This window comes from Thermobia domestica, chromosome 1 (assembly GCF_964235325.1).
Source record: "Thermobia domestica chromosome 1, izTheDome1.hap1.1, whole genome shotgun sequence".
NCBI lineage: Eukaryota > Metazoa > Arthropoda > Insecta > Zygentoma > Lepismatidae > Thermobia > Thermobia domestica.
In genome coordinates, this window is record NC_137454.1 from 33728461 (window position 1) to 33755505 (window position 27045).

General features: G+C 36.7%; 1 protein-coding gene across 1 annotated transcript in view; it reads left to right on the forward strand.

The window, feature by feature from the left end:
- The window catches only part of LOC145684402 (proteasome subunit beta type-2-like), a 44356-nt gene extending 28717 nt beyond the window's left edge, over positions 1-15639 (forward strand). The window contains exons 3-4 of the mRNA XM_081756701.1: positions 5073-5235; positions 15318-15639. Coding sequence (XP_081612827.1) covers positions 5073-5235; positions 15318-15496 — 342 coding nt within the window. The 3' untranslated portion in view covers positions 15497-15639. The remainder of the gene's footprint in view (positions 1-5072; positions 5236-15317) is intronic.
- Positions 15640-27045: the final 11406 nt, after the last annotated feature.

Sequence of the window (27045 nt, forward strand, 5' to 3'; positions counted from 1 at the left end):
GCCACCCTGAATGAGGTTTTCCTAAGTTTTCTTCATTCACACCAGGCAAATGCCGGGGCGGTACCTAACTTATAGTCCCCGGCCGCTTCCTTCCTTCCCCCACCCTTTCTTCATTTCCTTTCCCCCGGATTGTGTGCTCGCCGAGGGACGTCATCCCTCAAACGTGACGGGCTAAATGGCCTTAGATGCCGAAAGCCCAGAAATCTAAATCCTAAATCCATTACTAGGTAAATGCACAAGGGAATGAACTGTACTGATAAACTTTTAAGAGGTGGTTACTCTTATCAAAAGAATAATTTAATATATATATATATATATAGACCTGTGGAGAAAAGTGCACAGAGCTAGGACCGTCCAGAAGGATGGACAAATAAATTGCAATATATGTTATTTCGAACAGGACGTATCGTGGAGTGGCGGTCCATCGGCGCAAACGAAGTCACATACACGCCATTCGAAACTAAATATTTCAGCATGTGCGCGCAAGTCATTCCTCAAGGGCACAAGTCCCAGTAATACTCCGAGCAGAATTCCCAGATATACACAAACTTATGGTGGGTCCAGAGTAGGCAAAAAAGCAACGTCTTGCTAGGAATTTAACATGTAATAAATATGTAGGAGGTCGGAAGTGTTAGTCAGGTGCTTTGCCTGGGGATCGTCCAGGCCCCGGACGGCCCCTGTTCTTAAACTACGCACTTTTCTCCATATGCTCACATGAACTTTTTCTCCCCTTATTTTGCTGTGAGGAATCACCTCTTAAAGTTTGTTGGTATAGTTGATTAACGCCCTGTACATATACTTGTGACTAACATTTCCTCGGAAGGTGAAATCACCATTATATGGACATTTCTTTGTCGGTCGGGTCCCTGGTCGGTATTCTGCTCAGATTTATGCTTACGTAGATTTGCGTTCTTTTTAAAATAATCCAAAGTAGATTTCGTGCCATCCAATTTAAATTAATTAGGACTCTGTTATATATTTATGAACACTTTCGAAACTCTCCACTGGCATCCGTAGTATGTTTTGACAGTACGTTATCCAAAATCAAATAAATTGAAAGTATATGATGCGTCAAAGAAAATATTGTTAATTGAAAATAGTAAAAAGTACTGCAGGAAAACATACAAATTCATTGTCCCTCGCATTTCTTTTTAGACTCCTACAGTCAGGGCCGTGCCGTGGGGGGAAGGGCGAGCGGGGCGACGGCTCCGGGAGCCGAAGTAAAGGGGGTGAAAAAATTCGAGAGAGAAAAGGAAAAAGACAGGAAAAATTGCTTGGAATATATGTATGGGGGCGCCGTCGTATACTCACCCCGGGCGCTGATTTTCCACGGCACGGCCCTGCCTACAGTAATCATATGAGTCGTCCAGTTCCAAAACAGCTCTTATCCATTTATAGCAAATCCCAGAAAACCGATAAAAATGTAGGATCTGCGTGTTTTGTAGAACTGAGAATGCTTGTGTGTTAATGTGAATAACTTGAACATCCTCAAATATTTCCAGTTCTACAAAACGCATGGATCCTACATTTTTTTTTTTTTTTTTTTTTTTTTTTTTTTTGTCGGTTTTCTGGGATTTCATATAAATGGACAAGATCCGTTTTGGAACTCGACGACTCGTATGGCACAATCTACATAAATGCTTAACGCTTTGAAATTGGCTCTGCTAAGTTGCTTTTTGCAACAAGATGTAACATTTGCGATCTGAAATGCTGGAAAACATTGCATATTTTCAGCACTAATAGTACTTTTCAGTCTTTGGAATACGTATTGTCATACAATCAAATCAAAAGTGAAGAGGTGGATAGTTCGACATTTAGTTGAAAATATCCCAAAAATTTGCAGAAAGCTACATGAGTTTGTCGAACTAGTGTCGATTATCTCAATGTGAATAAAAAACTGATTCTGTGAAACCGTTTGTGGCTTTCTATAATCTTCGTTTAATAGTAGTTCTTTAAAGTGTGGGTAGTTCAACACTATAACTTTCATTTTGAGTTTTTTTTTTTTTTTTGCTGAAGTTGTAGCGTCCGTTTCCAACACCGAGGATATATGAGAAATGGATCTAGCATTTAGGATGGAATTCAAACTACTGTGCTCTCCCACAAGGAATTTAATATGTAACCACATGCACCAAAGGCGCATGTGCTAGCCATTAGGCCAGCGAAGAAGGCACATTCAGTTGGGCATCCATATAAAAAGACCCGTTATCGTAATTAAAAATTGAACGTATACTAATTGAAGTTCCCAAATATTAACACTAAATTGGCTCGAAGTTGTAAGATGATGATTTTCAAGTAAGTGATTTGGTAAAATCAACAGTTTGAAAAATAGTGATGAAAAGTAAGACCAATATTTAAAAACAATGTGATGTATTCAACATAGTTCTAAAAATAAAAGCAGTCAGTGCGTTTAAAACGTTAATCTAATAAAGTAAATATGGATAGAATACCAAAAGACTTAATTATTGAATTACAAACATCGTCGTGAAAATTATTTAGCATAGATACTGTGATGGGTTGTTGACTTGTTTCAAAATCTTTACAAGAGGAAGGAGTGATTTTCGAGTAGGAATTTTTATAGCAGTGAGTCAAGGAGCTTTTAAATTATCTCTACAGTCGGTGATCATAATTATATATATATACATATATATATATATAAAACCTGAAGGTGGGGTCATTAAAACGTAGCGTCAGTTTGCCGACAACATTTCACCTTTAATGCATTAGTATAATTTCAATTTTGATTTATTAACATACATCCTATTAAGTCATTAAATAGTACATACCGTACTTTGAGACTGGTATGACGACAAGCAGTTACAAAATGGTGCAACGCTCCCTCAAATAAAAATTATGTGATCAGTTTACGACCCGTTGTAATATTTGGTTCTTGCAACATTGTATCACGTAAATTAAAGCGTATTTTTGCATCGTACTCATCAGAAGTTTACGATGCTGTTCACCGGACTTGTCAAATGTTGTTACAGTGTATCTTCGAAAATCTAGCTGCTGCCTTAATTGTAGTATTTACCAACTATGTACACGTATTTACTATTATCAATGTTGCTTAGTCTCATATGTGTTCTCTATTTATTTATATTCAGGATGAGCCAGACTCAATTAGGCAGTTTTGAATAGTTCCTATTTTTATGCCCGAACATTTTTTGGAAATTGTGGTGGGGCTCCTCTTGCTGGCACTACCGTTCTTGAAAGTTCTGTCGCCTATGAAGTTCTGGGATGATAGTTTCCCTCAGTAACTGTAAATAACTGTCGCCTGTGACGCCAGCTTACAGGAAAAACGGGCGAATCATTCCTTCGTACGTTATACTTTGCTTCACACCATCACTCTCGGTAACTGGAAATTGTGTTGTGGTGCATTGGGGTTCTGTGGCCGCCAAAACATGCAGTCATGTCTGTTGACCGATGCTGATGTGTGAAATTTAGCCTCATCAGTCCACACAATATTCCGGATAAGGCAAGGCTCTCGTGAAACTTGATCAGCATCAACTCTGAAAATTCAACTCGCTTGTCGGAGGCGTCGTTATTAAGAACACTAATAAACCGTGGACGATAATGGCGTCAGCTTCATGGCACTCAAAACTACGTAAACTTGACCTCGAAATGTCCAGCGGGGCAGGTGAATGGCGGGTATACTTCGATTTGTAAGGAGATAATAATTCCTCAGCAACACGTGCTTGTATCTCCACAGTTCTTGGTTAACAAGTGTGCTTGGGATTCAGATAACTGACAGTTTCATCAAGCTGCTTGTTTATTCGAGCGATTGCGTTTTTGTGGATTGCTGGCTTTCCAGACTCTTCAAACATCGTACGTTGGTCTTAGATACATTGTTAGGAACAGAGAAAAGGCCCATTCTGTTCTATAGACAACCGTCTTCCGGCCATGTTTTCATAATGCGCACTAAGTAAACAAGAATATTAGCCTCGTTCCCAGCACACGTCTGATGGTGCCATGTATCGACAACAAACGGCACTTTCTCGTTTTTGCATGTTGTTTGATTGATTGGTTATTAATGATCAAAATCTGTCTAATTGAGTCTGGTCCCCCCAGTGCAGTACTTAACTACGCCATCCTAATTACATACTCTTACACTTGCAGGTGACTTGATATATTGCGAACAGTGTATTTTATCGGTCAGGTAATTTTTTTAGTCTGGTGGTGACATTTCTGTATTGTTCGATTTGTGTTTACGGCCTTTGTTAACAACCCAGCTATAAAGACCAAGTAACAATTCGATAGAACTTACCAGTAAATCAGTTGTGTTAAAATTGTTCTAAACAGTTTCGACAGTGACGCCTTCCTTCCTCAGTACTTCGGAGTTAGGTTTGCAAAATCTTATCACATCACTAATATTTGTAATATTGTTTCGTAGTTATTTGCAGGCCCAGAATCTACAGTTTGAAGTGAGATCATAATCACTGTAGTATATCCGATGTTTCGTTGCGGAAGTCGAACCTAGCACCTCATGCATCAAAGGCGTATTTCAGTAGTAGGATAGTTTTAAGATCAGGCTCAAATTACATAGTTAATAAATACTATCCGCTGTCAATAGTTGATTTAAATTGAACAACAAACGACGAACAAGAAAAATTGAGGAAAATATCATGAGATACTAGGTAGACTTTTCACTTTATATAGCGAGTTGAAGTAATTTGTGAACTTGCTTATATTTCCCGAACTGAGTTTTTTTCTCTCAAGCAATCCTTTCTGACTTTTAGCACAACTCATGAAAAGGAGCTGCTGGTTACCGAAAGTTCGCTGTTAACAAAGGATACTTGTCAAGATAGGAATTTTATAATAGTATGTATATTCACACTGTATTATAAACCTTATATACTGTCACGATTATTGCAATCCTATCTATAACTTATACAGCCCGTTTTGCAGGTGTTTTTATTTATTAAATAAATTAATGGTAGCCTGTATTTTGACGTAAAATTGTGCGTAGTTCTGGATTCTAAATGGTTGGTCAGATTAATAAGAAAACTTTGTGTTTTCTTGTTAGTGTAGAGGAATTTTATATAATAGTTTCTAATTTCCAGTATTTTCTATTTCAGACTCCTTATTTCGTAAATATGTTAATTGCTGGATACGATGATGCTGGTGGACCAGAACTGTATTTTCTAGATTATTTGGCTTCACTGGTGAAGCTCCCATTTGCTTCTCATGGTTATGGAGGGTTCTTTGCGTTGAGCATATTCGACCGGTATTATCGTCGAGGTAAGTTCATTAATACTTTTTTTTTCTTCTTTCAGTAGTAAACTTGATTACATAAGACAAATACAACTGAACCCTGTGTAAACTAACGTTTTAATAGACGAAGGTTTGGTTATGATAGAGCTTTCATTCTATTCTTATTGTTTGTTTTTAATAACACAAGTCAGTATATACAATTAAGTAAAGTTAATGTATCTGCTGTTTCAGAGTCTTAACGTATTCTCTCCAGGACTTGTTTGAGTTTAGTGAGTAACTTATAAATTAAGAACATAAAAAATTTTCAAAAATGAGCCAGGTAGTAACTACGAAATTCTGTTAAATAAACAAATGAACTTTGGTAGACAGTAAAAAGGATCATGCGCTAGAGATTCCAGTTTCATCCAGTAGCTAGAATGTTTGCTGTCATCTAGTGGCGAAATGTGTAACTTCTGTGCTTCAATAATAGAATGGGGCCGCGGTGGCTCAGTGGTAGAGCGTTCACCTCTGGTGCTTGGGGTCCCGGGTTCGATCCCAGCCCCCGCCAAGTGAACTTTGTGGTGGACAAACACCGTGTGCGTGGGTTTTCTCGGGGTTCTCCCGTTTCCTCCCACTTTCTTTATTCCACCATTTCATTCATCACTCATCATCACCGTCTCCTTTTTAGCCTAACCGGCATAACCGTGGGACGTAAAACTCAAAGATTTCATTTCATTTCAATAAAAGAATGTGGGATATGGATAGTTACTATTAAAGTCACCGTTACCTGTTAAGACGGGGATGCAAATAAGCAACAAAATTTTACTAGCCTATATCCCACAGTAGAAATCATTCACTTACCTTCGGTATGATATTAAATACTCGCCCGCACCGATGAACCACTCGTCCCGGGAGAATGGGCGAGTGGTTATTTGCATCCCTGTTTTAAGATGTTAATGGATTAACTTAATTAACGAACTCGGCCGAAATAGTCATTCTAGCTGTCTGCTGCGAAAAACAGAATTCAAAAAAATTTCTTTCGTTTAAGAATTATCGTGTTGGCTAACGGATGAACGTAAGTCACCGTTACGGTGTTGAACAGATTGGCTCCGTTAACGAAATCGGCTGAAAAAAAATTGCTCTAGCTATTTGTTGTGAAAAAATGAATTTCAAAACTTCGCTTCTGTTGAATAGGTGTTTATTCACAGTTTCATTGCCAAGGGGCCCAGAAGGTAGACGTTGATCAATAGATGTAAACGGAAATACTCGTCAAGTCCTATCTAGAGGTACCGTTATTTTGTCCCTAAAGCCTCAGGAACTTGGTCAAAAAGAGCAGCAAAGATAATAGGGTCATTGATGATTTAGAGAAACTGAGAGGTTTTAGGAATGAAATCAATCTAGGAATAAGATCAGTATGCAAATGCATTTAGCAGTGATGGTTAAAAAATCTTGAACCAAGCGACCGATTTCGATCAAATTTTCAACAAATGAGTTACAGGCTTGGGATGATTTTTTGTATAATTTCATTTTGACGGTTCAACATAGGGGAGGGGGAGATATTTAAGAATGATGGAGAATGACCGAAATTAGTGTCGAATTCTAGTTTTCGGGGTCGCTGAGATGAACAGTAACACTTCAGATCCACTTTAAATCCAAATTCAGTCCCGTAACTTGGGGGAGAGGGGGATATAATATATATATATGACTGATATCAGAGAGCGCTTCAGTAATAGTAGAAAGTAACTGACTAAATGGAACATATAACTATTTTTTTTTTTTAAATGTTAACCCAACGAAGCGTGTAATTGATGCTAGTAAAAAATAATTATGCTATTCCTGTATAGAAAGGAGGAGCGATCGTTTTTTTGTAGTTATTTTAGCATCATAACTTTAGCTTGGCTATTTCTCGCATTAACTTGCCTTAGAGAACTAGAGAACTTTCAACGTGAGAGAATAAAACGCAAGTGGGGATAAGAGGAAAGAATGACCTGATAGTCGCGAGAGAAAGAATGACCCATATCGTTTCAAGGGAGACATAGCTTTTCAGTAGTTTTTCAACGAAGAATTCTTCAAAATTGTATGACTCTTATATATAAATTATGTAGAAAAATAAAATACTTACTAATGTACTTTAGAATTTCAGAATTTAATTACATGTATGTATTTTTTTCAATTAGAGAGCAAATTAATAATCTTGAACTACATTTTAGATTGATTTACCTCTGAAATTTTATTGTGAAATCAAGCTTACGAAGTCATTGTCAAATCATGTAGTAGGATAGGTTTAAGGCGAAGAACACTCACGGTGGATTCAGTAAATTCGGTCCCCGCTAGACTAAGCTCTGTCGTGCATATAGAGGTAGCAAATACAACTTTCGCATGGAATAAGGTTCGATTCCCGGTAGGAGCACTGTGATTCAGATTCAACGTTAAAAGTAGATACTGAAAATCAGGGTGGAAAAAAATCATGATTTTTTTCAAAAAAATCATTTTTGTTGATTTTTTTGATTTAAATCGATTTTTTTTGATTTAAATCAAATCTTTTTCTTCGTATGATACAAGTCGCGAACTGAAGAAAAAACATTAGGAATTAGTATTAAATGTTAATTATGTCATTTAAGTGAAAGTATTGGGTTTTAATTTTGAATTAAATCCCAATCGTTAACCTATTTCAATCCCAAACAATGTTTCTTAAGCATTAAGGAAAAAGTACAGCAATGTATTTATATATCAACATGACACTTTTCTTTTCACGAAAGTTACTGATATTTGGCAGGGGCATATTTTTAAACAATTGGAACTAGCTAGCGGCACGAAATACATATAAAGTACATAAATTTCGCCTAAAATTAATTAACTCACTCTATGACCTATGGGAGGTTCAATGCCATGTTCACAAAAGCTCTCCTGACTTCTATCCTTAGTCAACTGAATCCAGTTTCTATTTTATGTTCTTATTTCTGCGAGATCCATCTTAATAGTGCCCTCCCATGTGCGACTAGGTCTTCCTAATGGTCGTTTTCCGATTGGACTTCCAGTTAAAACTTTAAAAGCGTTCCTACTTTCTTCCATTCTCGCTACAGTCCTGCCCACCTGAACCTCCAAGATTTGATGACCCTAACAATGGTGAATGGTATAAATTATGCAGTTTCTCATCATGAAGTTTTCGCCATTTCTCATTTCCGTTCCTTTTGGTTCCGAATATTCGTTTCAGGATTTTATTCTCAAATACTTTCAGTCTGCGTTCTTCCCTCAGCGTAAGCGACCATGTTTCACAACCATACAGCACAACAGGCATAATTATCGTTTTATATATTTTAAAGCTTCAAATTCCTCGACACAATTCGCGATGATAAGAGATTTTGAACTGAATAATAACACGAATTCCCTGAAGGAATTCCAAAATAAAAAAATCAAGATGATCAGTTCCAGAAGAAGAAACACTTGTGATTGTTAAAAATATGCTTTATGTGACGTGAAAAACAGTTCAAATGCGAGTTGTCCGTGCATTTAAGACATCTATACATAGCAGGCACGTTTTTATACTTTTCTGTTGGCTATTTTATTTCCTCTTACAATTTTTCCTGCACAGACACGGCAAATTTTCTGCAATCACATCGCAGATCTCGGCATGTTCTGCAATGGGGTCAAGTATCCACTTTATCAAAAGTATTATTCGATATTTTAACGCATCCAAAATTTGTCGTATTACGATTCCGAGGAACTTCTATGTATTTAGTACATAAATTTCGCCCAAGATTTTAAAATCTATTTTTTTTTTTTTTTTTTTTTTGTTTGTTTCGGAGAGGGGATCGAACCCTCTAAATACGCCCCTCTTATCTGGAAACAAACAAATAGACATGAACACAAAAGAGCTTTCATCTTAAATGTCCATGGTGATTTCCCCGTTGGAACAGAAATTTTAAAACCCTGTGTTACAAAGAGAAGAAATCAGGGTTCACCAGTAACCCGTTCAAACGGGATTTTCCCTGATAGTTCCCACATGATACTCGTTTCATGCTGTGCTTACATACATTTGAGTCTCACTGTATTATGATTATTATCTTCCATAATCGGAATAACAGAAGAGAAACGGGATTTTACTTACTTTCACTTTAAATTAATTCATTTCGGAATTTGATTTAAATCAACGATTTTTATTAAAAAAATCAAGTGATTTAAATCTTGATTAAAATCGTGATTTAAATCAGACTGATTTAAATCAATCCACCCTGCTGAAAATGAATAATCGAATTAATTCTCATTTGATTCACAAACGACCGGAGTCGAATCAATACTTGAATTTCAATACATCATGAAAGTGTTACCATGTTCCTATTTTACAAGTTAATAAATGTGGTAAATATACTTGAAATAATACTAGTTAACTTTTCATTGTTACGTAGCTTTTTACTATCCATTTTAAATTGCATTGTTAATTATTGTATATGTTAGTGGTATGTAACCAAGAATTTTTACAAACTCAATTTGAGATATTCATTTGGAGAAATAGTTTGAGCAGTGTTAGCAACATTAATTATTTTCCATTTTTGAATAGCTTGAATTACTTGTGCAGAGTAAAGTACTTAAAATTAAGTTAAATGTAGCATACATACTGGATGTTGATTATGCAATGTGAAATTCGCTGGTTTTTTTCTGTAATACTTTGTACCTCACATCAGAATTTAAAGAATGCGTTCAAAAGTAAAAAATCACTACAGTCCCTAAAGGCGTGGATTGCTTTTGTAGGGGAGAGGTACAAAGCTGCTTCTCTCGTGCAGAACTCTAGAGGCCCCATTGCTTGTATCTTTCCATATTCAAGATTAAACAATTCAAAAGATGGAGTCGTAATCATGGCTTAAAAGATGACGGGCTTAAGTACGAAAGACCAACTACGCTAGTGAAGTAACTAAAATTTTACAAATACGTAGAATACTTATTAACTTGTAAATTTGGATTTCCAGTGTGTCTATCAGTTACGAAATCAGAAAACGGTCATGAAAGTCAAGAAATTTAGCTTTTGGGTCACGATTTTTTTTTTATCTGTACAAATATAAGTTCTGGAATATTTCGTTCTATAAAACGTGAGAATTCACTACCAAAAATATCTATGGTTGGCTTTAGTTGCTATCAAATCGCAAGCAAAGCACGCTTCTTATCGCATGGATGAAAATTCGGCCTAATTCGCTCTTGAGGATGTTATGAAATTTTATGGTTTGATAAAGAAAAGGTCACGAAAAAGTAACAAAATTTCATTTTGGAATTTTAGTAAACACCCTGATTGATGTCCAGCAAAACAATTAACAGTGAAATTAGGGCATCAATAATTGCTATTTCGCCAAGGAAACTTCTCTGTATTAGCACACTTAGTTTTGACCTTACTCAGGTATCAGTGTAATCTTGTAACATCTATTCTAACTAAATAGTCAACTCATTAAACATAACTATAAACAAGATTCGTCATTCTAACTTCGATACAGAATCACAGCTATCCTTTTAAAAACAGCAGAAGCTAATCAATCTTCTTTGTACAGTCCGCAGCGAAAAAAGCTGCAACATGAGCATGTAAGTTTATTGTGAAACTACGCCTAACAGCGCAGGGAATCAACATAAAGTGTAAGTGGCACGACTCACGCCAGGAGAAACCTCGGCGTCCTACTCTGCACACTTATTCTGGGGCAAAAGACTTTGTCGTTTCACAATAAACTTACATGCTCATGTTGCAGGTTTTTTGCTGCGGTGTACAGACACTTTGTCCAATAATTTCCACCTTCCACAGAAAACTTGTGAAAACCTTAGTAGGTTTACATAATTACAGTATTTGAGTTATATCATTTATTTCTTTTAATGTTACAGTATACTTCTATTGCACATGTAGCCTAAATGATAGGTATGCTTTAAACCAGTTGTTTCCAACATGGGAAGTGTGAAAAACGAGAAAGAGGCCGTAAGCTAGTGATAGAAACATGTGTGATTAAGAACAAAACTAGTAAAATGCAATACTGCACTACAATAATATGCTGAAGTTTTCCTGGAAATAAATTGGCTTATTATTATTATGAATGATTTGAGAATACAATATTACATCTGAAATCGCAAAATGGGTCAGAGCACGATCAGCAAGGAAGAGGGGGAGCGTGAAGTGTGCAGGGTTCATAAAGGGGGAGAGCCAGTAAGTGATGTTGAAAACCACTGCTTTAAAGACTGACCAACAGGAAGTAGCACCAAGGAGGAACTGTGCTTTTCTTCAAGTAGGAAGGGGTCAGACCAATCGAAATTGATCGACAGAACATAAAAAGTGCAATATAGTGATGCATGCCTATCACTACAGGTAATATACGAATGGACTAGGAAGTCTGTAATAGATCGCTTCTCTTTGGATCATATTGCGAATAGTGACGCCAATTATACACTATTACTCTTCCCTCGTGGAGTGTTATAACTTGGTGCTCCCACCTGCCGGTGGCTCTTCAAACTACAAAATTCCAAGACAGTATATTTGTTGGTAGAAAGTACTTAGAAATTTCGAAATGCAGTTCAAATCAGTACTTCACAAATTGAATAATCCGAAATAGTCAAAGGAGATAAATTTGTGCTGACCATCAAGCTCTCTCTCTCATAGCGATATGGTTAGCACGCATGCCTCCGGAGCGCGAGACCCGAGTTTGATTCCCGATAGGAGCTCGTGTGATTCGGATACCATATTCAGCGGTGGCTCCATGTCTGATGTACCCGCGGTGTAAAAGAGACATTAAGTTTGAAAGGAATAACTACCAATCAGTGCGGATCTACGAATCCGGATACTCTATATATTCTTAAATTTTATTCTTCACGGCTCCACCCTTTAGACCAAAGCAGGTGATGAGAAGAGAATGATACATATAATTAAACAAGTAGCAGTGTTTCATGTGTACCACGTGAAGGAGTTTGGTTTGTATGACGAGATATTTTCTCAACTAATATTGAAATTGGAAGTAGGGCCATTCCATATGAAATCAACAAATCAAGGTGGCTCATGTATTTTAGATTTTCTTCAAATTTTGTATCCAAATATAGCACACCTGTCGAATTTTGCAGCTCTACCTCAAAGGAGATTTCTGTAGGAACCATTCGAAGTTTGGGAGTTTTGTGCAAAAAGCACCTAAGTCCGCCTTCAACTTAAAGTACTAAAACCGCTAGATCTCTGGAGATATTGAAGCTACTTAAAAATGGTTTTCACTAAAACAATCTTAGAATTTGTAGCATTTTAAATGATTGAACTAATAAACTTCTCAAATGGGGTTAAGCATATGAATTTCGCCATCAGAGAGAAAAAAAGGACAAAATAATGTCAATATTTGGCCATTATTTCTGAAAAAGTTCCACCTATCATCAACCTCAAATTTTCAAAATAAGTAGCTCCGATATTCCTCTTTAACATATAAAAAAATTAGGAGGGTGTTTTTTGGTATGTTCAAAAAAAAAAAAAAAAAAAAAACAAAAAAACAAAAAAAAAAAAAAAATTGATACAATGTAAGTTGAGGGCAGATTTAGGCACTGTTTGCACAAAACCCCCAAATTTCCAATGTCTGTTTGCAATTTTCCGTGTTGAAAATGTTTACAATTGTCAAAACTGAGGTGATTGAATAATTGAATTGTGCCAGAAATTTGAAACTTCAAGTACCATTGCTGAAGGGACTCACATTCTGTCATTAGTTCCAAAATCATGGACAACTATAGAGCTATTGAAACATTCCAGCCAACCGAATATCTCGTTCGTGTATTAAAAGAACTTGCTCAGTCATAAGATATAAGTTCAAAGAATGGGTTCAAACTGACAGAACCCAAGTAGAGACAATGATTAAAGATACAGAAGACTTCATTGAGATTTTGGTAGGAATAAAATGACAAATTAGCGCTGCAACACTTCATAGCCAAATTAGAGCAACTACTTCAAATACAAACAGTAGAGACTTTGGATGACAAATCATGTTTAATTATAGTTGATTTTGCTGAAAACTTCTCCTGTATTATTCAAGATGAAGTTTAAGAGTAGCACTGGACCAGCATTCTACTCAACTGTACAACATTCTAATCTTTTTAAATGCAACATCTTAAGAGATCCTGTAACTTCTGTTATCAAATGTTTCATTATGTTATGTCAATGATAGGTTAAAGCACGATACAGTTACATTTTATGTTTTCCAAGTTATTCTTTTGAAGTATGTTAACGATGTTTTTCCTCAAATTAAACTTGTCAACTTATGCCTGCATGAGTGATTTTGGACGCACTTGTGAGTGGAATATTTTGCCACAAGTCACGGCAAAAGTGTTTGCGATGACATAGTTGAGACGCTGAAATGTCTAGCAAGACATACTAGTTTACAAGGGCCACTGGATGACCGGATTATTGCTGTTGCCGATTTCTTCGATTTTCTCAAACTACAACCATTGTCAAACTATAACCAACTATAACCAAACGCTTTTTATGCTGGAATATGTTGGAAAACTTTGTCCAATGCTTCAAAAGAGACTGGAAAAGCCATAACGTTGCAAGGGATGCGTGAAATTCATCATTATGAACATATTAGCCTGTTGAAACTAGTTACCAGTCGTGTATCTTCTTCAAAGACAACATTAATCTAAATAGTTGAGCAGAATCGAAAGACATTAATCTTTCATGTGAGCAATTTATTGTGTGCATTTCTGAAGAGAAATAGTGGATTGGAAAAATAGTTGAGAATTCACAGGAACATGGTGACTAAGGTAAATTTCCTTCATCCCCATGGACCCACGAAAATGTTTTTCTGCCCAAAAGCACCCGATACGTGCTGGATTCCATACGAAAACTGCATCATTAATATTGGAGTACCCAGTATTTCAACTGGTTCTGGCAGAAATTACAACATTTCTGAAGAAGAAATTCAAGCTACTGAGAAGACCTCTAAAATTGGTAATAAGAGATCTTAGGCTCAATATTTCAAGTTGCTTACAATCAACAAAACACGTAAATGTTATTTGTGTATTATATAACGATAGTTCACTTATGATATTAAATCAAACCGCACTATATAAGCTGTGTAATAGGCACATATTGTTTTAAAGTAACTTAAAGCCATGCAAGTCGTATTACTAGAAAATTAATGAAACTTGAATTATGTTGTTTTCCTTCACCATATCAAAAAACACCCTCCTAATTTTTTTATGTGATAAACAGGAATACCAGATCTACTTATTGTGAAAATTTGAGGTTAATGTTAGATGGGCCTTTTTCAGAAATAATCGAAAAATTTTGACATTATTTTTTCTTCTTTTTTCTCTTTGATAGTGAAATTCATATGCTTACTGACACTGACACTCAATCCAGCATTACAGGGCACTTCATCACTGTTGTAAAATTCTGTGACTAAATTAAAGGTATTTGCAGGAATACTATATCCTTTCTTAAAACTAGGTTTGGCTAAAATACAATGCTTCTTTCTGATCTTTTGAGCTTTACGAACGAGATACTCGGTTGTTTAAAATGTTTCAACAGTTTCCATAGTCGTCCATGATTTTGGAACTAATGATAGAATCTGAGTCCTTTCAGCAATGGTACTTGAAGTTCTAGATTTCTGGCACAATTCATTTATTCAGTCACCTCAGTCTTGACAATTGTAAACATTTTCAACACGGAAAGTTGGAAACAGTCATTGGAAATTTGAGAATTTTGTGCAAAAAGTGCCTAAATCCACCCTCAACTTACATTGTATCATAATTTGTTTTTCTTAAAGAACCTAATGTCTCACAATGTTATGAATTGTTACATGAATGTACTTTGAATAAAATGGGTTGAAAACCAGTGGTTATCCGTAATGTACTACAATCAGAACATATGTCAGTTACGGGTTCAAACTTTGTCACGCACATATGTATGCGTTCTTCATAATTTTATTGTAATTCTTTTTCATTACCTCTTCAACCTAGAGAGCATTATAATGGGATGCAAGACTCAAAGAAATAATAGTTAGGTTTGTTTTTGCTAGTTCAGTGCAATGTACAGAATTGATCTGTGCGTTCAAGTAATCGTGTTTCAAAAAGTGCATTTTATATGCCATTTGTAAATATGGCTTGTGTGTCACTATTGCTTTTTTTTTTTTTTTTAATTCCAGATATGACGTCAGAAGAAGCTTATGAACTAATGAAGAAGTGCGTCCGGGAGATCCATAAGAGGCTTATAATTAATATGAACCAGTTCGTTGTACGCATAGTGGATGCCAATGGAATTCGAGAACTACCGCCTATTACAGCGAAGAGTCTTGCTGCTGAAGCGTTACAGTCAGGACTGTGAAACAACTTTTAATTGTTGAATGTTAACATTATTATTTTGTGAAGATTTGCATTTTTTTTAAAAAAAAAAATAAGTAACAGTAAATAACTTGATAAAATTGTTTCTACTTTTAAAAAGTTCATTAAACACAGTAAACTAAAGGAGTTATATTTTTGTTTTGCTTACTCATTGCTGCCATTTTTAATTCTCCGTAAGCTTTCAGCACGCAGTAGTGTATTCTTCAGTCGGTTGCAAATTGAGTGGAAAGAAGCATTTTCTTTTGATTCTTATGTAGCATCAACTTCCATCTCCTCCAATCATTTATTGGCTACCCGAAGTACACAAAGCTAATGTACCAATCAGATCGATTATTTCAAGGAGACGATAAATTGGCATATAACTTAGCTAAAAGGCCACATGAGGTAGGTGTCTTTCGACCCATCAGTGAAAGAGTTTAAGGAACGTATTACGTATGAACAAGTGCTTGTTTTATGTGCATATGCCATGTGTACATGAAGTGTTCGGTCCCGCGTTCGCCCTTTTAAGTGCATGTTTACCTCTTCGAACTTTGTCCTTCATTCTGTCCTCTTTATATATTTTCACTAATGACTTCAAACTAATGTCTAGAGTAAATTTTATAAAGCTCCTTGTTAGTTAAATAATATGTGTTCTTTCCTCTTTTGCGGTAACCTAGATTCGATTCCCGTAGGAGTATGTAATGGGGTTCCCACATCAAGTTGTGGGTCCATATCTCTTTTACATATAATAATCTTGATGCTGCTGACTCTCATTGAAAACTTACTTAAATAAATAGAAAGGAAAAAAGTAAGAAAAGCTCAGATCGATATTTGCATCTTGCGTTTCTGCCCAGCTGATTTTCAATAAAATAAAAATTTGAGGCGTTTCAGGTAGTAAAAGCAAACACAACTCAAGTTACGTGCAATTTAAACGCTCGGAAATTACATTTGAGCTGTTCAAGTACTGTAGTAATACCAGAGTGCACTGTGGCAGTCAGTTCTGTCTGTAGTGGAAGTCGTTCTCATCTTTCCCTTAAAAAATACAGTAAGAAAAAAGAAAAAAAAAAAGATGAGAGTGCTTTGCTGGAAACAAGCTTTTGTTAAGGTCACCCTTACTAGGAAATATTTTGGTATGCCCAACAGCGCTTGATACATTGACATTTTCCATAGGAGTCTGTTACCGATATTTTACACTGAGTTGCTTCCAGAAACAAGAACTCTGTTCATGGAAGATGGCACCCTTTGTTGTACTGCTAAAAATACCCAAACATGGCAGGTGCACATTGGCATTCAAAAACTGCCAGGGTCAGTCAGTCCCCAGACATCAACCCAATTGAACACGTGTGGATTATTCTATAAAATTAACCGAGAAAGTTCTATCGCCTTTTCACCCACCACCTTCGAACATCGATATATTACGTAAAACGTACCTGGAAGATCAAAAGTTATCCCCATCAGCATCGACGACCTTCTGCCAATGTTCTGGAAGGCATGGATTCCATCGTGGTAGAACTTGCTGGGCCGTGAAGCGAAGATGATATCAAATGCATTTTGCATCTCTACTAGGGATTTCAACTGCTGTCCTCTTAGGTGGTTGTCCAAGGAATGCAACAGGTGATAATCGGACGGTGAAATGTCCGGAGAGTATGGCGGCTGTAATAGTGTTTCCTATCCAAGGCGTAGAATGGTGTCCCGGGTCATCCTAGCCACATGGGACTTAGCGTTGTCCTTAACAGGAGGACCCCTTTGCGATTCAGAAATATTGGCTCCAGAGTTTTGAGTTTTCCTTGAACACGGTTCAACTACTGACAGTACACAGTTACATTAATGCTCTGAGCAGCTGGTAGCAGTTCCTGATGCACGGTGCCGCGAGCAGTCAACCAAACATGCAGGAGAACCTTTTTCTGGTGCAGTGCTGGTTTCACCTGTTTTGGAAAAGGTTTATGGAATGCTAACCAATAATGACGGCGCCGTAAAGCTTTGTACAGGACCTACTTCTCATTATATGTCAACACCCTGTCCAGAAATGGCTCCTACCTCAGACGAGACAGCAAAGAAACGCAGGTGTCTGCTCGCGTTGCCTTCTGGCCCGGAGTCAAATCATGTGGGACCCACTGACACAACTTGTAGTGCTTCCCAAGTTGATGTAGGTGCTGCCGAATGATTTCTTTACTTACACTGAATTGTAGCTCCAATTCCTCACATGTCTGGCCACTGTTCGCCTCAATTGCTGCCTGAAGATCTTCATTTTGTACATGTGTTAGTCTTCCGGCACGTGGTGCGTCTTCGAGTGTTTCGTCACCGTCCTTAAACTTGTTAAACCACCGCTGCACTATCGCATAGTCACGACACCCTCACCAAAGGTCTGGCATATCTTCCGCCCCGCTGCAGCGGCGTTTGACCGCAGTTTGAACTCGTACAGCATACACGCCCTTATGACACTCTTTGGAGGTCTCATGTTCACTTTATTCTTACGCAAGTAACGTGTAACTGAACTACCACAACCATGTAGTATGTTGGATATACCCACACCAACTCACCTTCGTCTTATCTCCATTCAACTCACGGTGTGAGGACCAATTGAACACAGACCTCCACAAAAAGCGACATAACTTTCTTGGTTACCTTTATAGGCCATTACGTCAGATGCGCCCCCAAGAACTCGCTTCCCGCAGAGAACTCCAATATAAAAGTACAATTTGCGAGTGGTGATAGTCGATGTAGCAAGTAAGATGTAAAGGTTCATGTACTTCGAGGAAACGGTCATCTTCAGCTTACTTATTAAGTTTGAAAAAGATTAAAAAGGTTACAACCTGTGGGAAGGTGAAAAAGAGTAAACTGAACCGAAGTACATCCATGGCCATAACATGCTGTGAAAATAGATTTTGAGAAGCCACCGTATTCCGGGTGTTCTTCAGCACAGGTCTTGCGAGCTTCACTGACATTCTCTTTGAATGTTATTTCGTTGGTGATATGGATTGCAGTGGCGTAGCGTAAGGGAACGCCTGTATGCCCGGCATCCCCTGTTAATAAGAAAAAAGTACGTGTTTCATTATATTTATAAATTGTTTGCTTATAATTATCACAATTATTTCCACTGCAATCGTGGGGATGCGCTCTCTCGCTTTACTTTGGCAAGCGGAACCTACGCATGCGCATCACTCAGATGCACATTTTCTGTCTTTCCTCTTGTTGTACGCTATGTTCCTCGGGCATCCAGGCCTACTGCAAGCATCGCTGTTTTCGTCTGCTTTCTGTCGAATGCGCATGCCCAACTACTCCCCGCCATCCCTTTGCGACCCAACATTTGCTTTAGATATAAGCTGGCGTATGCTCAAGTACTGCCAACTCTATATATTTTGAACTAAGCTATGGTTTCTGTATAGAACGTACGACCGCTGTCAAGGAAATAGAACAAAACATAAATAGTTAGTTCAACGCCATTATGAAGCATGTCGCTTATGTAAGTGATAGTATAAAAATAGTTATGCTTTAATCGTAATTAAATGCATCGTAATTGTAATAGTAATTAAAGGCAAACTAATAATCTACATCATAAATACATATCATGTCCCAGAATGTAGCCAGATATTCTTTGAGAGGACTCACATACACAAGCATAACTATAATGCATTCTGTAGAATCACGGTCACCGATCCGGTAGGCCACCCTCTGCCCTTCACAAAGTTTACTTGTGCTCTTCCGTATATGGATATCTGGCAATGAAGTAGATACACAGAAATAGGCCCACAGAGTTGCTTTAAGTGTTTTCTATTTGTATCTTCAAATGATATAATACCTGAGGTCCGGACCCAAGATGACAAATTTCTAGGGGTGACATAAAAAAAAAAAAAAAAAAAAAAAACCGAGACTGAAGTATGGTATGCGGAGAAAGAAGCTACCCACGAGAAAGAAATAAAGGGAATTATACTGAAAACAATATTTATACAAAAGTGGAGCCGGTTTTTCTCGTCACAATGCTAGTGGCAGAAAAGGAGCTGAGACAATTGCTTATTGGCGTCTAACGTGATCTACGCATTTGCTACTGTATGCCCCACCAGGCGTGCAATTACGGGAGCCTGGGCCCCTAAATGTTTTGGCCTCCTAATTATTAAGAGTAGTTATTGATAAAAGAGATCCAGAATTGTGACGATTGGACCCCCTAGCATATTTGTGCCTCTCTCCTAAACTTTAATGGCTGGTTGCGGGCCTTAATGAGCAGACTCAGCATGTTAATCTTCTATTTGTGTTGTGTAAAAGTATGTGATGGTTGCAAATTATGCCGTGCTAAATATAAAGCTTCTGCAAGTTGTTTAATGAACATGGCTTTACACTCTTTTCTTGTGATAAATTATTGGCTCACCTCTTCCTGAATATGCCCTTACGTTCTGTACTAGATTTATGCTTTTGATTAGCAACATTGATCGTTGGTGGTCAAGAAAAATTGGCGGTATATATATATATATATATATATATATATATATATTTGCGTAGTGATTTGAAATGAATATTTGTTTTATTTTTTTTACTGTAGTATGAAGAAAATTACATTTATAACTAAGAGACAAAGCTGTGGAAAGTGTTCGGCTGCTACAAGGTATAGTACCTTACTAACTTTTAGCAAATGATGACTACGATAACAGTACCAGACACAAAGTTAATTTATTTTTTTGTTAACAACTACCATATCTCGGTTGATTTGCGAGCAGCGCTGCTCTCTGAAAGGGATACGACCTACCCCAAAGCTTTTCATAAAAACGACAACTAGAAATCAGTCGCAAATATTTCAGTCTTCGTGGTATGATGATAGGTTTTCTTGGCTTTCTGGGTGTTCTGTAGGGAATAAAATGTTATGTTTCGTCTGTATTATGTTTGGGGCAAAGGAGTCGGAGTGGTGTTCAAACGGTATTTCTGATTTGGGTAATTTCATGAAGAAAGCTCTAAAACATGAGTCATCGAAACAACATTTGTTGCATAGTGAATCTTTTCACTTGTTAAGGAAAATACACATTCAACATGCATTGCATTGTATTGTATTATATCAGACAAGTGACTAACTTTGGCATCTTCATTTCGGAATACCACGCTACGCTACTGATGGATTGTGGAGGAAGCTGCTGTACGTAACATTTAATTATAAAATTAACGATGGCCCGTCCTAGCACAAAGGCATTGTTCCTACTTCTACTGTGCGAGAAATGATATTTACCTGGGAAAGAACCATGACGTATTCTTCGCAAAGCGATTTTTTTGGGCTGCATTTTGCGTATTCTACAATATTTTCCCTCTGTTACATAACAATTGACAGACTAATACACTTTGCGGACATTTTTGTTGCTCTGTGAAATCAGGTTTGATACGTGTCACCTCGTCCCCGAATCTTACGGAACAAACCTAAAATTGTTTAGTGTTACAGTATTTCTGTTTAAAGCCAGTGTTTCTAATTCGACCCGTTACTACAACCAACTTTACCTTTGGCCTCAACCACACGCGGGAGACCACTCAATTAAGCCATCAATGATCAATTCGATTTTGGTCCAAATTGGAAAAACTGTCTTTGAGGAAAGATCTTGCTCGTTTTGAGCCCTGGTCTTGGACCAAACTTGTGTTTCCTACGGTATCCTTAACTCCAAATCTTACAGAATATCTAGAACTGTTCAGTAATATCATCTTTCTTGTAGTCAGTTTCGAGACATTTGTTGGTTTCAGTTTGGCCGAAAATTTCTTTTTAATTTAAATTTCCACACCTTCACTGTGACGAGCAGTGTTGAAACTGGAAATGGTAGTTTCTCACCACTTCCGCTTTATATAGAGGGATAATCGAGATGACAATCTTAAGATGCTGAATTCATATGAAAAAGACATATCGCGCTATTTCTTACCGTTTTTGCTCTATGGAGATCACTATTTAAACCAGAAGTAGTAGTAGTAGTAGTAAAGGACCCCGCACAATCCTTATGGAAATCGGATTTCGGCGGAATTGCTTGAAGCCGTGATACGTGTAGATATTGTGATCGTGAGAAAAAGTCTCAATGCGCACAACCACCAATCACTGACCGTTTGGCCACTTTTTTGAAAACAGCCGAAGATACTGATATTCTGGATGTCGGGGAAAGTGACTGAAATCGTGATATGTTGTATATATTGTGATTCTGAGAAAAAACTCCTAATGGACACCACTACCGATCACTAACCGTTTGGTCACTACAGAGCCACTTTTTTGAAAACAGGCGAGTATAACGATGTTCTCGATATCGGTGAAACTGAATGAAACTGTGATATGTCTTACATCTTCTCATCGTGAGAAACAGTCTTAATGAGCACCACCATCAATTAGTGACCGTTACAGACGGGTATTACAATATTTAGAATTTTCGGAGAAAATGAATTAAACTGTGATATGTTGTAGATGTCATGATCCTGAGAAAAATTGTTAATTTGTGGCTACCGAGCAACGGTAGATCAGCTGGTAGAGAATTTGTTCACATTCGGGAGGTTCGGCTCTGGCGGGTCATCCTGTTTAGGGTTTTCTATGGCTTTCCGTTGTCCCACAAGATGAACATCAGGATGTTACCTATGCCTAAGTGGTGTTGACCGCTACTCTTTCCATCCCTTTTTCGAATTGAGGGATAGGATAAGATCTATACATTTTCAGGATTTCATACAATTCCACTAAAATCCCAGAGTATCTTTATTTTCTGCTGTTTTCAAAAATGTGGCCAAATGGTCATTTATGGGTGGTTGTGCCCATTGAGACTTTTTCTCAGGATCACAATATCTACGACATAACACGCTTTCAAACAATTCCACCAAAATGCAGATTACCGTTGCCTTCTGCTGTTTTCTAAAAGGTGGCCCTGTAGTAGGCAAACGGGCAGTAATTATTGGTTGTGCCTATTGAGACTTTTTCTGAAGATTACAATATCTACAACATATCACGGTTTCAAGCAATTCCACCGAAATTCAATTTCCATAAGGATTGTGCGGGGTCCTTTACTACTACTACTACTACTACCGGTTTAAATAGTGATCTCCAGGGCTGGATTAACCCCTGGAGGCCCAGGGCTAGAAAAAATGTGGCCCCTGCTGACATCACCTAATATATTTCTGTGAAATTATAGGATCATTGACAGGTGCAATTGCTTTATCCGTTTCGGTGAAGGAGGAACCATCTGGTTTCACAATTTGTGCTTGGATGTATTAATAAGGTTTGTGGCAAATCAATATATTCATCACTGCTACCACTCACTACAAATTCTATTGGTGAATTTTCAGTTATTGAACTAATTGGTTTGTAGCCAATAATACGATTGTTTAGAACACTGGTTTGCGTGGGTAACGTTGAAAAAATGTCCAATTCACTTTTTACACATTCACAGGATTGATGATGTAAGAAAGCCATCGTTGAATTAATCAAAAATGTCTGGTGACGATGCCAATGATCTCTTCTTCTTCTTATGTGATAATTTACGTCTCTTCGTAGGATTGATGGTGTTGTTGATCGTTGGAAGGTCAACCTCAAACTGAGAGCAGTCATCCCATTTTCGTTTATGGTATCCACTTCCCAGCATAGTTTTCAACTTATTTTTAGCTTTTTCTTGTAAATTTGTTTTTGCCTCTTGCATACGTTGATGAAACGATTCTTCCAGCGGTTGATTCGAGATCACAACATCATTAATCATATTGGCACCTGATTTTAATAATTCTTTTCCCACAGTTTTAGCTCCTTGCTTCACAAGTGGTAACACTGAACGAAATAAACCACCAAGGAAACTTTCAATGCCATGTCCTGCTTGATAGGGACTTCCCATATAGACGTTGCCGATACCGGACAACGCTTGTTTTTGGTAGTATTGCAAATACGGATCAGTCATGACGACGACGACGGAAATGTAGTTTTGTACACCGTTCCAAAGGTGAATGGCATACGATGACCTGTGCTATCCCTTATATCGATTTGTATTTGCTCAAAATTCATTTTTTCTACCGGAACATAATGTGCAGGATTAAAGATTTGAACTGCATGACTTCCAAAAGTATGATTCACAGGATCCATGTTGACAATTCGTAGCAAGGGTACCATTGTATCTCTAACAATGACAGATTCAATAATGTCACAGTAGACGTACATTTGTGATGGTAAGCCTAATCGTACATCCGGTGTATATTGTCCCTTTTCCATATCTTTTAAATCACTTTTCGGTTCAAATCCAAGCATTAAACTAACACTTGGTGAGATTTGTACAGAAGTATGGATTTCCTTATTGGGATGTCTTATGAGGCATATATTATTAGTTGCGTCATGAGATATAAATAAATTGGTTTCTTTATGATGTATATTAATTGCATGAATAAGATCCCGTATATTGTTATAATAGCGTACAGGGATCGTTACAAACTTCCACGGTTCTTGATCACTACTACTTGATGATTTGTAATATATTTTATTGTTTTTACTGTTAATGTTCAGCAAAGAATGTGGATAATGAATCTCGACAATTGCCACATCCCATTTCTGGCGAAACTCTACACGTCGTCGTAATTTCGTAAAATTATGAAGTCAATGTATTTTCTGGAAAATAATCCATGGAACTATTACTGGGAAGTGTAACGTAAAAATCTTGATTAGGTTCCATTCTTCTTCTTCTTCAATGAAGTTGCTGACCAACCAAATTCATAGATCGCATTCAGCATACAGCTACGTCTGACGTCAAAGGAATGTGCTGACGTTTGAATTCATGATTTTATCACAATTGCTGACGAAACCGGCTGTGTACTAAATTCATATTGATGACTTCGACCCAAGAATCCTTTGTAACATAAAGATACAGATCCAGTATTTAAGAAACGCAGCAGTTCTTCTTGTTTTGATGCTTCCATGGGTAAATATCTCGCTGGTAGAATTATATTCTTATCATTTTCAAGCTTCACTACGATTCTTAATCCAAACTTTGTAGGGAGTTTTTTCGCTAGCTAAGATTCTATAAGGTACATTCTGTTGTAAATCAGTAATCTTGGTAAATGATTTCATCACATCACGTGTGTTTAGAAACTGTAGACAAGTAGCCATGATGTTATCATGAATACTAACGCGAACGATACTTATATATGATGCAAAACTGATGACGTTGCATTATCATGTTCTGACTGTACTATTGCACCATGATAAACATGTTCTAAACTGTTCCGCTTCTTTACTAATGAATGCACAAACTTTTAAAAAATGTCAAACCAAAATTTTGAAACAAAAATTTCAAACAAAAGATTTTCAAACAAAAAAATTTCATTTTGAAACGAAAAAAAATTAAACAAAAAATTTCAAACGAAAAAATTTCAAAATTTTAAAACAAAAAAGTTTGAAACAAAAATTTCAAACAAAAATATCAAACGAAAAAATTTCAAAATTTTAAAACAAAAAATTTACAAACAAAAATTTCAAACAAAAATGTTTCAAACAAAAATTTCGAAACAAAAATTTTCAAACTAAAAATTTCAAACCAAAGTTTCAAATAAAAAATTTTGAAACAAAAATTTCAAACAAAAAATTCGAAACAAAAATTTTTAAACTAAAAATATCAAACGAAAAAATGTCAAACCAAAGCTTCAAACAAAAATTTCAAAAACTTTTTAAATGTTAAAACAAAACTGAATGCATCAAAGATTTGAAACTCATCAACCAATCAGATTGCACGAAAGATAGTGATCAGCCAATCAGATTGCAGGAAAGATAGTGATCAACCAATCAAATTGCATCAACAATAACTTTGCCAGTGTCAGATTACATCACCTTGTGACTAAATTTCAGTGTTGTAGCATGTATTCCCCTTAAGACTATGAGTCATAAGATTCAATAAGGTTAGCTATCAGATTTCTAAAGCTCAAGGTCAAATCAATCACCACAAATGATCTTAGACTATGAGCTGTGACTAAAGTTCAAAGTATTGTTTCTAATTTCGCGCCTTATGTTAAAGTTCTGTTTATCACAATTCCCAAATTTAAAGAATACTTCTCTCGATATACCTGTCTTAGAATTAATCATATCATTATATGTTCAATAAGGTCAATAATGTCCGTCAATTGTTTACCTGAGTAGAACCAACTGTTTAAGTGCGTACTCAAACTTAAGAAGTACCACAACAAAGGAAATGAATCCCTGTACACTACCTCATCAAAGTCAATCCCGTGGTACATCGTATTGCTTACGTTTATATTTGGTCCATAGGCTGGAATAATCAAAACCAATGACGCAATTTCATTTGACGATTCTCAAATTATCCTACAAAGTTTAAATGTACCAATGTCCTGGACTCCTAATCCCATCATAGGTCAATAACTGATCACGTGATCATACTAATATTTGACTGATTTACCCAAAGAAAGAGATACCACCCAATTCTAAGAACAATTACCAATTATTGATATGACAATAAGAAATGTACCCCTCCCAAAATTTAAGATTGGTACACAAATACACCTGTGTCTTACGAAAAAGTAATAAAACCTGTACTTATTCAATAATAAAGTCGTATCAAAAAAAAGGTCAATAACCTTCAAAATTTGAGTATTTGGCTATAAAAGGAACACCAACATCTACAACGGGTCCTAGAAAACGTTTACCAAATTTTGTTATTTGATAATTCCCAAATTTAAAAGGGCACATAAACATATGAAGGTAATAAACCTCTGTACATACCCATATAACGTGTTAAATCCTTATCAAAGGGGTCAATAACCTCCGAAATTTGATTTTTGGTAGTTCTTTACCCATGAATCGGAACGAGGTGGACCATCCAAATTTATAGTGGTACATATTGAAGACCTGTACGAAGATACCAAATGCTTATATTAAACAATTTCTAAAAGTGAGTGGATGAGCCAAGATACCCCTCCCAAATTTTTAAAGGGTGCATCAATGTACCCATGTCTTATGATAGGAAATGAACCCATATACATGATCATATAACCATATAAGGTAATAGAACCTCATCAAAGGGGAGAAACTGGGCCAAAAACCAAACACATGGTACAACATATTGCTTATATATTTTGGCAAATTTTTTACCCATCAAAGGGAACAAGGTGGACCACCCAAGTTTATCATGATACATGTTGAGGTCATGTACTATGATACCGAATGCTTAAACTGGAAAATTTCCAAAATTTAAAAGATTGGCCATGGTACCCCTCCCAAAAATTTAAAGGGGTGCATCAATGTAGCTATGTTTTATGATAAAGAATAGACACCTGTACATGATCATATAACCATATAAGGTAATAGGACCTCATCCAAGGGAATAAATTGGGCCAAAAACCAAACACATGGTTGTACTAAAATTTGGCAATTTTGTACCCCTAAAATGGAACGAGGTGGACCACCCAAATTTATAGTGATCTCTATTAGGGTCCTACACTATAATACCAAATATATAAAATGGGCAATTTCCAAAATTAAAGGGGAGGGCCAAGGTACCCCTCCCAAAAATTTAAAGAGGTGCACAAATGTACCTGTTTTACGATAGGTAATGGACCCCTATACATGACCATATAACCATA